Source organism: Microchirus variegatus (genome assembly GCF_963457635.1).
Source record: "Microchirus variegatus genome assembly, chromosome: 7".
Classification (NCBI taxonomy): domain Eukaryota; kingdom Metazoa; phylum Chordata; class Actinopteri; order Pleuronectiformes; family Soleidae; genus Microchirus; species Microchirus variegatus.
The window spans coordinates 19,115,529-19,129,416 of record NC_139808.1 but is presented as its reverse complement, the minus strand read 5'-3'; the positions used below and the strand labels follow the sequence as shown (position 1 = coordinate 19,129,416).

At 41.0% G+C, this 13,888-nt stretch overlaps 1 protein-coding gene across 1 annotated transcript in view; it reads right to left on the bottom strand.

Moving 5' to 3' along the window:
• Nucleotides 1-13,181, bottom strand: part of quob (quattro b) — a 29,933-nt gene extending 16,752 nt beyond the window's left edge. The window contains exons 1-3 of the mRNA XM_083891914.1: nt 12,988-13,181; nt 2,915-3,112; nt 1,147-2,692 (exon numbers count right to left, since the gene is read on the bottom strand). Coding sequence (XP_083748040.1) covers nt 1,147-2,692; nt 2,915-3,112; nt 12,988-12,990 — 1,747 coding nt within the window. The 5' untranslated portion in view covers nt 12,991-13,181. The remainder of the gene's footprint in view (nt 1-1,146; nt 2,693-2,914; nt 3,113-12,987) is intronic.
• Between the last annotated feature and the right edge of the window lie 707 nt (nt 13,182-13,888).

Here is a 13,888-nt window from a genome sequence, read left to right as displayed (position 1 = left end):
AACATGGGACATAGTAACTCTGTAACAAAACACTGCGTTGGCCTGGCTACTAAGCCTGGCTTTGATTACACACATCCTAATTAGCCTCTCCTTACAGCCAACAAAGCCTCGCCTGTGCTCTCTCTCTTTGCCACTTTAATAGTTCATGACAAGCATGTCTCCAGTCAAGATCTCAACATGGCCCTCTGAGGGCATGAGGGTGCATGTCAGTGGGTGCAGGGGACACAGAAAGCTCCTTCTTGCATGTTACGCTGTCTATCTACATTAGAGGAATTCTCTGCTCTTTCAGGTCCTCTCTGTCAGAGGGGTGCAGCGTGCTATTTCCGCTCACTCCCTCAGTAATGGGAATGACGTGAATGCAGCCATTCTGCCAAAGGACCTAGACGGCAGTGGGAGGATCTCAGGAGGAAGATCATTCTCAATCCTGCCTGACCTTTAAACTTTGAACCCTCTTTCCAAAAAGTCCCTCTGAACTGTGACTCTGAGTGTATTGCACTCCCTCAGGCACACAAGGTCACAGTTGAGATTCAATCGGTTCAGGCTGTTGGGTGTGAATGTCCAGAGGCTCGTCTATCATTCAGCAACACAATAAATGGCTTTGTTTGAAATAATAACAATGTACAAACAGTGTGTGCGGGCAAGCATATGAAGGAAATATATAGAGAATTATAAACCCAGAAAGTCCAGTGTGTAACATTTAGGAGGGTTTATTGGCAGAAATTGAATATAATACTTATATGTATATTTGTATAAGTGTGTAATTAACAATAATTTGGTTTCTTTAGCCTTAAAATAAGCCCTTTTATGTACTGTAGTCAAGGGCCCTGCTTTAAGGAGGCCAACATCTTGCACCACAATGTTTCTACAGCAGCCTGAATGGACAAACCAAAGAAGAACAACATCCTTTTTGGTATACAAAGGCCATTAACCGATGTGCTTGGGAATGAGAAATGTAAGTGGAAAAGTCCTCCATCTGTTAAAATCTGCAGTCTTGCCTTAAGATGCCACTAAGTCTTACACACTGAACTAGAGAGGAGGGTGAAACCAAACACAGACTGCTGCAGATGTCCACGGCCTCACTGGCACCAACCCTACCTAGTGAACTATGTGGTACCTCAAGAGTCTTAATTTGCTGACTCTGCTTACCTTTCTTTGGACTCTTTCCAGTTAGCCTTTCCAGCCTCGGAATCATCTGATCCAAAATGTCACCCGCTTTACACTGGATCACACTAGTGATTGCTTCAGGGCAAATATCACTTTGGCTCCTGTTATTGAGTTTATAGAGAAGTGGACTTCCTTTAGGAGTCTCTGACACAGTGGACAAAGATCTCTGCTTAACTTTATGTTTCCCTGATGGTTTTACCACCTCCACCTTCTGCTGTGGTTTCATGTCACGATCACGGGGCTCCAGGAACACGTCAGATCCCGAATGCAAACGAACATGATGTCCTAATTGTTGTGAAACAAGTTTTGTCTGAATTCTCTGACTCTGGCTCAAACCTGGCGTTGATTTCAAAATAGTGGGTGATTCCTTCATAAGGTTTTCAGACTCAGAACTTGTAGGAAGGTTTTTAAGCTGATATTCTGGTGATGATTCACAGCAGGGTTTGTACTGGCAAAGCTTATCACGAATCACAGCCTCTTTAGAATGGTTATAAATGCTTCCAAGTTCATCGATTGGAGCTTCAAATGTGCCCTTGGACCTTAAGTCTGCCTCTGCGCATAGGCCAGCTTCTTCCAGAGAAGACAGGAGATCTCTGCTCCCTCTCTCAAAGGGGACTGGGTTTCTCAGTGCTGCGAGATAAGAGTCTCTGTACCTACACCTCAAGTCTTGATCAGTGAGCTCCTGACCCAGCTTTGTCTGACTGCATGGCACACAAACCTTGTCTGTACACTGAAGTGTGCGTCCACAGGGAACACTGTGCCCAAGGGGTACAGGTGGAGGTGGTCTCACAGGTTTGAACAAAGCCATATTAGGTGGATTTGAATGGCTGTCTCTTTGCGTCTCCACAGAGAGCTTTCCCTTGGGGATATCCAGCAGGTCTACATAATCACCCTCAATTTCTCGACTGTCCCAGGTATTTGGGGAAACCCAACCCACAGGTTTGACTGAAGGTTTGGGGCATGGTTTGGGCATTTGTCTTTTATGGTCCATTTTGATAAGTTTGGAGGAGCAGCCTGCAGGTCTCAAAGATGCTGACGACCTGTCTTTTACAGGAAAAATCATGGCTTCCACTGGGAGGGTGGACGAATTGTAATGCAAGGGAGCTGAGATTATCTGTGGCTCAGGCTGAGGGTCCCGATAAGTGGGCATAATCTTGGGCTTGTCCAAAAACTCTGGAATAGCTATTTTGGCCCAAGGCAACTTGATTACTCCTTGATCTGTGCAAAGCAAGCAACGTGACAAAGGAGTTCCATGGCGTCCTTCATTGATGTCTTGCAACCACTCTTCAGTGAAAATGCAAGGGTATGACGTTTCAGGCACAGGGGTCTCCTCCACTTCTCGACAACCTTCTGCCAAAAGACTTTTGAGGACAATGCGAGCAGCTTGGTCCCCAAAAGGTTCCACCTGTAGATAGAAGTCTCCAGGTCGCAGAAGCAAAGGGTTAACCGGTGCTAACTGGATGACAGTTTTGTCATGGAGACATAGAGGCCAGCCCTCGCAGCGGAAAACCACATCCGAGTATCCAGCCTGGAGAAAAATAAACATTGAAAATCATTACAGTCGAATTTCACTACATAATATCATGTTCTGTCCTGTTTCATAGGCCTTTATTTTAACACTTGTATTAAATATGTAGGCAATTCTGTTTGTTACTACTCAAGACAAAAGATTCTGTTCAGACACATGGTTTAAAGTGTTAAGGTGTGTTTGTTCAGCAAACTGTCAGAGGTGTGACTACAGGATGCTTACACATGCTGCCTGTTGGACACTCTCCAACAGGTGTTTGGAGGGGATGAGGAAATCTAGCAGGCATTGCAGTGCATCGCCATGGTAACGCTCCTCAATGGTGTGAAACAATTGGCTGAGGACGATGGGTGCAGTTGCCTCGAAAGGTGGGAAGAGGGCAGAGAGGGCACTCTGGATGGATGAGTCCAGAGATTCTGGGTTCTAGAGGATAGGAAGAGATGGATGTCTGTGAGATGACATTCTACATACAGTATTCTACAGTGCTGCATTTCACGAATAACAGAAAAGACATTGCAATAAATCAGTGGAAATGATAAATGAAGATGGAGGATTCTCCAGTTGGCCGTTTGTCCTCCTGAACCCAGAGAGATCAATATCTTGGGAATATCTTCTTCAAATACTGACTCAAGGATGATTGAAATAATTTCAAATTTTCATTAAAATTATAAAGGTAAAATTATAAAGACTCATATGGTAAAAAAGTCAAAGTCACAGTGGTGTGTAATGTTCTTCAAGTTGACTGGCTGGTGGAGATATACAACTGTGAGGTAGAAATTCCGGTTAATTACAACCTTTCCTGTATATTATTACTGGAAAATTCACGTCAATTGCATCTGGTCACAGTTGGGGGAGCAAAGAAAAGTACCCTTTAAATAAGTTTGCCAGACTTTCTTTTTTTCCCTTAATGGTAGTTAAGGAATCACATCACCTACCATTAAAGCAGTGCATTTGTGGCCTGCTTTTTATGACGCTATGTGTCAGCTTTATACCTATACTTTTGTTAATTTATGGTAATTGCTGTGTTTAAGAGAAGCAATGCACTTGTCTCAGCCATGGCTGTAAACGTACTGGCTATATACACAACATGTGTGTAATGTGTTCAGCGAATTTCAAAGGCCTGTGTAGGTTTGACTAGTTCATGGATTTATTTGAAGAAGATCCCCGTGGCTCAGATATGCAAGAACAAAAGCTCTGCAAATGCAAAATGACAGAACTGATGTTTGTCTTGGCCTTTCACACCTAGCTGTGCCTTTTTTTTCAAATGCCTCAAAGAGTTTCCAGCTTCAACATCAAGAACAAACAAGGAAATTATATGCTTTTCTGCTTGAGCAGCACAGATCTGAAAGAAAATGAATCCTGCAGCAAACCATCAGATTCACCTACATCACAACAAGGAAGTCTATTAAATCAATGTAGGACTCTGAGATGAATTAAACACTGTTTACAACGGGGGTATTTCTGAGCCTCATCCAAAGCCTTTCATCTGTATCTGGAGATGATTAAGTCTGTCCTGCCAGTGTGAGTGCAACTTGTTTCATGTCTGGCCAGAATACGCTTCATTTGAGATGGTACATTTGTAACAGACCAGGGTCAACGTCAGAACTTTATTCAGAGTGACACAAACGCACCAAAGCTCTTAAAGACACATGGTTTTGACACAGCTGAAATGTGCTGACATAAAACTGTCATTAACACAGTTGCTTTTTTATGGCCATCTAAGTGTTGACTGTGCACACAAATTTGCAGCTTCTAACACCAGCTATGTGTGATGTCCAGCTAATTATTCAGATGAAGAAAAAAACGTGTGTTGACCAACAGAGCTTATAAAAATAACCAAGCATGACATCCAAATGTTAAGCACTGCAAATGCAATTTCAAAAATGTAAGTACCAGTGTGTAGGATGTAGTGGCATCTGGGTTACACAGTCCAACCACCCGCCAAGTGTGAATGAGATGCTAGTGTCCTTCAGGGTGCATTGAAAGCCTGAAACAATTTTTTATTTTAAAGCAGTTTATTCAATTTCTGCCAATAAATCCTCCTAAAACTTACACACTGGACCTTTAAATGCTGCATACTAGCAATAATTTTGTCCTTGCATTCATATGTAAATGTTCTGCTTTCACTTTGGTTCAGCAAATGCGGTAATATGAACCATAATTATGTGCCAGCATCAGCATGAGAACATAAACACTGTGTGAATGTTTACCACTGCTTTACCAATGCTAGCACTCGCTAATGATCACTAAACATTAGTATTTTTAACGTGAAGATAGATTTGAATTGGACCGTATCTATGTTCCCCGGGTCCTATGTTCCCCGCTTTGTATGTGACCGGGGAGCATATGACCCTTTTTTAGAAAAAGGGCCCTATTTTCCCCCGCTTTCACCCAAAAGGACCCAGGGAACATAGGACCCTACCCCTACCCCTAACCCTAACCGTAACCCCAACATTTACCCTGGAGCTCCACACCCAGGCTTCCACAAAATAGGGAACATAGGACCCTTTTTTTAAAAAAAGGACCCGGGGAACATAGGTACGACCCCATTTGAATCATCTCACCCTCTTTTCTACGTAAACTGGATAAATAGTACATCCCTGATTAATATCTTTTGGGCCTAAAATGCCATGTATCTACCTTTTAATATTTAATTGTCTGGTGATGAATATGGGTATTGCATTTTGTTTCATTTTGACGTTTACTGTAGACTTGGTGTTTTCATCCACACAGTCAAACAAGTGTCTCTTTGTAATGAAAAAAAAAAGAACAGGAATAATATTCACGTTGAGTCAAATGATGAAAGAAAGGACTTTCACTTGCTTTGCATCTGGACAGGTCTTTGCTGCCAATCACAGCAGGTGAGCTATTCATACAATCAGTTCACAGTACCCTGCTGTGTAAAAATCCCAGTCCCACAAAGGAGCCCCTTCCTCATTTAGGTTGATGGCCTGAACAGGACCAGAGTCTGGACTAGAGCCTGGCCCAGTGTAAACACAAGTGCTGCAGCTTCAAAGACCTCACACTGGTTAGCACTGGGACTGTGCTGTGTTTGGCTTATGAATATTTCTGTGAGGAGCTTTGGACATGAAACACGAGGAACAAAGGTCGTAAAATTTTAACTGCTGTTCGTGATTTACAGAATATTTCAGTTAATCATTCAGCCTTTGACTTGAAAGTTAACTATATTTGGTCTTGTGTAGCAGGGCAAGTGTCTGCAAAATAAGCTAAAGGGACAAAGTCAACAGCAATTAATGACAGATCAATATAATTTCATTCGACCCCTTTCTGACTCTTTGTAGATATTGTATGTCCTCAGTAGAAAGGAACGCTGCTTTTCTTTTCCAGATATGGCACATCTGTCACAATAGATTAGGAAATGGACTACAGAGAATCTTTGAGGCTGGATCTTGAATGGTAATGCAACACAGCTGTTTTAAGACTGACTGCAGCTATTCAACGCAGCTATTCAACGCTTGGTTCTACTGTATGTCTGAGTGTAAACCTGAGGTCATGTCTATAATTGAAAACAGCACTGTGAAGGTACTGTACATTGAAGAAATGCAGTTTCCCAGTGTGCACGTTTGTTACTGAACCAACCGTGCAGTGACGTGCGTATTGGAGCATGTCATTTTTTCTGTGGAATAATCAGTTCTTTACAGTAAAAACCTGAGATAGAATTTCAGTGACTTATTATCATAACATTATTACAAAAATCTTTTCAGATCTAAGGCTTTTTTCCTTTAACACAAAGGCAGAAATAAACTTCTCAAAACAAAGAAGTTTTAAAGGATGAGACATTATCTCCCTTGACAGGAGGTCCTCTCTGTGGGTGGTTTGGCTAGTGATATTCATACGAGTGAAACCCTCTTGAGATTTTACTAAGCACCGTTCAGCTGGACCCAGCTCAGACAGGCCAGACGGCCAAATTGACTGAGGGCAGGGAGGGTGGCCTGCCAGTGCTGAGAACTCTTCTGTGTCTCATTTCACCTGACAAACTGCCAGATAACTGGCTATACTGTGAATGGCTTACAAAGTGTTAATGTTTGGTACGTTTGGTTTAGCATTTGACTACCATGACTTTATTCATCAGAATGATAATCAAAAGTGATGGTGGAACCTTTGGCCCTAGATCATACATGTTCTAGCAAAACATGTCAGCTTTCTTTCACAATTCAGTCAGCAAGCAAATCAACATACTCTACAGCAACTATTAGACACACAACACCTATTATATATGTATGTATATATATATATATATTACTATTAACTATTGCCTTTTTATCATTTCAAATCAGTCTGGCCATTCATTTTTTCAGACCACAGTCACAAGTGTGCTTGAAAATCATAGTAGACAGGGCAAGGATAAAGTGGTGGACAATGGATGGATGGATGAATGGATGTTACCCATTCTGACACTCAGTTTCTTCTACTTCAACAGGTGGTCTTGACCACATCTACATGCCTAATGCATTGTGTTGCTGCTATATGAGTTGATGATTAGCTATGTGCTGAATATGTGTAATTAATCAAGTGTGCAAACACAAAATAAGTGTAATACAAGCCATTGAGCATAGTCTTTCTCTGTGATGCAGGATGTCGGACTCCAAGATGTCTGTAGGCAAAAATCTAAAATTGACCCTCCTTTTAATGACTACTGGTGTAATAAAATGCAATCATTTTAACATTGTAAAATTTCAATGACTTGGAAGGTCAGCCCAAGTGCCTGCTGCTGTTTTGTCTGCAATATGCCACTTTCCCTACATTGCTATGTTCTCATTCTTCCTGTTTGGGAAACATGGAGTTGCTATTAATGCATTCATTCTCAGTCTTTATCTTTGATCAAGATAGACTGTGAGGTTTGGTCACTAACTAGCTGATGAGCTCATTCCACCTACGCCTCCTCTACACATTCAAGACAAGGGGATTCCCTCTGCTGATTATTGTCCAGTGTTGCCCATGCGTTAATTCTAGAAAGGGCCTGGGTCTCTAAAAGAAAGTCATTGTTGGACCTGAACTGGCATTCTAATGTGGACAAAGGACATTTGTTATAAAAGTTCACTCCTTCATTGTCTTAGCAAAGGCTGGGAGGATTTGCAGTGTTGAGTATTAAGCAGGTAATTACAGGTTTTTTCTGTATTGCCTTGGGCTTTGGCAAAAGAAAGTCAGATTTGAGCCACAGTATAAACAAACTGTCAAGCTGTGCAATGCACAATGTGTATGTGTTTTTGGTCACAATGCGTCAAAAGATTAGCAAAGATAATCTGCACGGAATGTGACTGTTGTAAACTGGACACCAGCTCTTAACGTGATGTCTCTTACTTGAACCGGACATTTTGCTGAAATCCTCACAAAGACATGGACATTACTGTCACTCCCCCACAGGGCTGAAAAAAGGAAGCACTAAACCGAAGTGACAGCTGAGTTAAGATGTTCTGGTAAATCCTGAAAACTGCCTCCGTCTGGCGAGTATGGACCTGCACATGTGTCCAAAAAGAGGCTCAGTCATCACCAACTCAGACAAAACAAAAGAGAGTCAGAGTGGTGACACATGCAGGGCTTATGGGACCTGACACCAACCCACAACAAATGTGGGAAGAAGAATCTAAAGCATATGCAAATACGATTTGCATTCTCTCTTTTGTGGTTTTCAAAATTCCATAATAAATGGACTTGCGGTTTGTGTTCGCTTTGCCGTTGTTGGTTTTACACAACAACAGAAAAATTTGAAGATGTTGAGATCATGTTGATCATTATCACAATCATAGTCGTGGTCTTATTATGATCAAAAACATGTAATGGGTGTCTCATTTACTCCCCCTTCTTCTCCCCTCTTTCCCTCTTGAACCTTCAGTATCTCCTGTTTGGCAGTGAGGAAGACAGTGCTGCCTTTGTGAGATCCACTCTTGTTAAACTCAGCAGAGGGGCCCTCCATTCAGCTAAACCTTTCTAAATCCTTTTAAGCACTTATGAAAAAAAAAAACTCCTTTTTAAAGTTGTTTCTGCCAGGGGTAAACACAGTGTGTGTTCGCTGGCAGGCAAATGATGTGCCAGGGCACCGAATATTCATTTCATAGGACAGAAGATCCCAAAGTATGTGTCTTTAAAGGAAAAATGGCTCATGGATATTTTGTGAGTTTTAGTGTACAATATGTAGTATTTGAGAAAATGTGTTTATTTTGCAGAAGCATTTATTCAAACTAAATTACAACATGGGAGTACAGAGATGAACGTGACCTGAAATTGTTGCAACAACCCTGTGGTACAGTCACTCTGGGAATATTTGTCTTTGTAAAACAATGAATCACGTGTGTGTGTGAATCTTTAATAAATCTATGACTCATAGCTGAAACCACATTTTATGAAATGGCAACTTTCAAACGATATCTTTCAAAATAATGCCCGTTGCTCTCCTGTCCTGAGGTTGCTTTAAGGACACAGCAACATTCCCATTGTTCCTCTAATCCCATCATATTTCTAAGATCACAACAACAGGATGAGACAGTTGTAACATTTAAGAAATTGCCAAAATACCTGATGGTATAACTTGCAAGGAAGGAAGTACATCACTGTTTGTTCAAGGTTCAATACAAATGGACCATAAAGACACAAAAGAAATGTCCTGAAAAAAAGAAAACATAAGTGTGTGACTTTGGTGAAGTTCATGCTGACAGTGTCTCCTGAAACCAAGTTCATTCCCAAAGTTTGCATCTGGAAAACTATTACAGATGTTTTGTTGATGGAAAGTGCAACACAGTAATTGTTCCCAGACTATCTCATTATGTAAAAAAAAAAAAGAAAATTGGAAAAACATTAATAGTACAGGAAGTAATGGAATGCCTTGTAAAAGCCGTAACACAAGGTATTTGTTACGTACATGGTGTTTATTGCAAGTGTAATCAAAACGAACATCTGTTTTGCTCTACATGTTGTAGCCCTACAGTGCACATCTCCAAACAATGCAAGAACAGTCTACAGCAGTGTTTTTCAACCTTTTTTGAGCCAAGGTACATTTTTTTCATTGAAAAAATCACGAGGCACACCGCCAAACAAAAATGTTTAAAAAATGATACTCTGTAGCCTATATTAACAATTTAGTCATTCTTATGAAAGTGTCTTGAATATTTATATCCATATTATTTGCAGATAATTAATTATTTGTTTTCAAAAAATGTTTTTAGACCAATTAGGTGAAATTGGATAATTTCCCACGGCACACCTGATGATCTCTCACGGCACACTAGTGTGCCATGGCATACTGGTTGAAAAACACTGGTCTACAGTACATATGGAAAAAATCAAAAAACAGGAAATGTTTTGTTGGGGTTTTTTACCTGTAGTATTAAAGCAAATTACACTTGCATATGGCACAAAGAGGTGCCACGTCACGATCTCCTTCACACATGTGATTGAAGCTGTTCAACTGGTTTTGGTCATGAGCAAGCAGAAACTCATCTTTATGTCTGAGGGATTGGTGTGTCATAACCACCGAAGTGGCTGAAATACAACTGTTTCCTCACAAAAATGGCTCCAGAGGAAGCCACAACAACAAACCCTCTAGCAGTCTGAAAAGGAAATGATAATGTTGCTGTGACTCTCTGGAGACAATGTACTCAGACGCAGCCTATTGCACAGACGTTTTCCCCCAGAACACTTGGCAAAGCTTCTGTTTTGAAAATATACGGCACAGCCTCTATTGAGTTTAACCCACTTTTCTGGTACATAGACAATAAACACAGTGAAAACTCAGCTCAGAGCTATGACAACTCCCCGAACCTTTACTTGCTGACTTAAGAAAATTAGGAACAATTTGGCTCATACAGCGCCGCAAAGCACATGTCTGCAATTATTCCTATTTTCTCTATAAATCACAGCAGTTCCATGTTTAGATCTTCTCTCTCCGTCTGGCTCTGTAGCAATTGCGCAAAATCACAGCAAGTGGAGCGGTGGGCAAAAAGTCTGACTGGAGCACAGATGATATAAAGATGTGATGACTCATTACAGGCAGGGAATAGAGCTAATGATGACTTTCCCAGGACTGTCAAAGAGAGAGAGAGACAGATGTGGCCTCGTGTGTCTATACACTTTCACATCAGGCAACTGTTTCCAACAGTTAAAATATCACGTTAAAATTCATACGGTTGATTTAAAATATCTCAAAATGTCCACTGTGTCTGTTGAGATAGTCATGATCCATTGATGTGGAAATAAAATGGAGAGTTTTTACCCTCAGGCATATGGGACATTGAGCATCTTTCAGCTGTTGTTTTGGATTCACAGCACAAACATTTCTGCAGCCTGTAGAGCTAGAGTAGTTTTACAAAAAATATCTAATTGCATTTATGATTTGAGTCAATATTTCCACCTTCAGGTCAATATTTACTGTGTTATAGATTTAAAGCAAGCACAATCGATACAATCAAAATACCAACCACTTTAAGGATTTTAACGAGCAATTTTAAAGATATTCATTGTTTCTCACATTAATATATTGCATTTTTTAATTGACACAGAACACAGGATAATCAAAAATAAACTTTGTGATTTGTTAATTCTATTGGTTCAAATTGCAATTTTGAATGATAAAGTTGTTCTCTTTAAGGATGAAAAAGATGAGGAATTCCAAAAAAGAGATGCTGATTGAATGTAGGACTTACAATCCTACAGACATTACAGCAAATACATCTCACTCTACATAAGGTGAATATTGAAGGAAACAAAGTGACAATGAATGCTGGTTCAAAAAGATCTGTCTTATAGGATTTAACACGATTTTGCATGACCCGGTAAATTAATTAATGGTCTATTGAGCTTACACCAAACATGTCTTACATGAAGAACGACAACTCTAGCACAGGTTTTGATGATTTGCATTACCTTTAAATAAACTTTGAATACAGCAACAGATGCTGCAGCAGATCTGCCCTGCACCATATCACCAAGTTTATTGTCCAACACAACCCCCAAGGTCTTAAGAAGACTGTGCTTGACCTTGCTGGTGAATAAGTGACTCTTGCCCCCCCCCCCCCCCAATCACACAGTAACTAAATGCAAATAAAGTGCACGCCAGCACTGCGGTGCTCTGGGTTTTGTACGATTGTTGAGTGTTTGCACAAGATAGAAACCCCTGGTCACGTTCAGCACAGTAAATCTACTAATTTAGACAATAGGGGTCATGACTATAAGTTGGTGGGTGGTAACGGATGACAACATCAGTCATGCAAAAAGAAAAACAAACAGTCGAGGCTGTAAAAGCTGGTCAAACAAGAGCTGCAGCGGAGGTGAAGGGAAGACAAAGTGCAGCGATGGCCATGAAGAGCAGCCAAGTCTGGATTTCTATAAACATCCTTCTTTTAAAGCTATGATTTATCCACAACACTTAGAGAGATATTATGAGTCTGAACACTTTCCATATAAATGCACATAAATCCTCCATCCCCAGGAATTCAGTGGATGGATTTTCACCAAAAGTCTTCATACAATAATAATCTTTATTTATCTTCAATTTCCCCTGAGACAACAGGCAGTAAACAAAAGTTGAAAAAGGCCACATCCTCCCACAAACCCATCGTCAGAGTCTAACATGTTCCCATCATGTGGCTCTTTCACTGTCATTATTTGCTCCTGTTGTTACCAGGATTAGACTTCTCCTCTCTAGTCATTAAAGCCCAGCGGTTGAACTTTTATGAGAGCCGCAACACTGACATGGAGAATTCAATCATGTGCACATGCAAAGCTGTCAGAAACTCTATTTTACACAACAAATCACTCTAACCTGAAGTAAGTGTTCCATCTGCATCAATGAACTAAGTACTAATCAAAAAGACTTAAAGGACTGAAACAAAAGACAATGTGCCTCTCTGTGTCTCTTTGTCAGCGTGCATGCACTTACAATGCTTGAGATGCTGCAGGCTTGTTGATGTGAAAACAAACCACCACCAACTGTGTTCAGGACAACAAAAAGGATTGGAAGAGCATGGTGACATTAGCTTTGTGCTGCCTTTCTATGCCACAAAGATAAGGTTTCGTGAATAGGTAACAAAGAGAATGCATCTGTTTAGTATTACACAACTACTGAGGTAGTTAAAGCTTTTGCAGTGATGTGTTGTTTGCTCGGTCCAAACTGGGCTTATCAGAACTTCAGAGACACATTACTAACAAAACCACTCAGAGACAAAAAAGTCACACCACACACTTACACTCTCAGTCAGTGGGTCAGTGGAGCACTACGACTTTTAAACCAGAAAGTAACAACAGACAAGTATGACAACCACAAATAAAACGTGGTGTTACTTCACCATCTTTGCAGGAGTTTCTCTTCTGTTTTCTCAGGCAGAAAGTTTTCATTTTAGTTCCTGATATTCCTGCTCAGACAGCCTCCCTACACACTGTGCTGATAGAGCTGCCATGGTGAGCGTATCAGCAGCAGAAGGTGGCTGAAGTACATCCACATGACAGTAAGTTGTATGGGTTGAAAAGTACGCAAAAAGTAATTCCCAGCCTTCGTAGACTCTCCACACATCAGAATGTGTAGCACAGAATGCAGCAAATTGTCAAGCTGCCTGTTGATCCGCCTCTTTCACTTCTCAGGCTTCTCTGAGAGTGTTTGGGGTGAGAGGGAGGGGAGGAGGCAAGAGCGCGAGAGAGAGAGAGTCTGAGACTGGGAGGAGAAAAGTTTTCTGAGGAAATCCCCCTCAAGGCTTTTGAGTTTCTTCCCTCTCTCTCAGGCTTTTTCACTCACCTAACCATTCGATATATACTGTATTTCACAATTGGACGCACAAAAGAAAAAAAAAATCACTGAATGTTTGTGTTACTTTTATGTCGTGTGAGACTTTTGATATTCCTACATCCACGTCCTGTTTGTAAACACACGGATGCATTCACTTTCGCATTGCACATTATGACAGAGTTGCAGAAAATCCAGACCCTCATCTGTGGCCCCTTCCTTTCTATTTTAATCGCAGGGAGCTTTCAGAAGGCTAAGTCAGTCTTTCTCCTCTCTCCTGTCCTTTACAGACCTCCAATGTCTGCTTCAGGCTTTCTCATTTCCTCTCTTTAGCAATTGTCTTCCAGAAGACTGCCCAATCTTTCACTCATATCAAAGCGGAAGGGCTTCCCTGCAGAGGTCCGAGCCAAGCAGCAGCAAGCATGTGAAGAGTGTGTGGCTATAACTGTGCATTAGGCCAGAGGAATGTA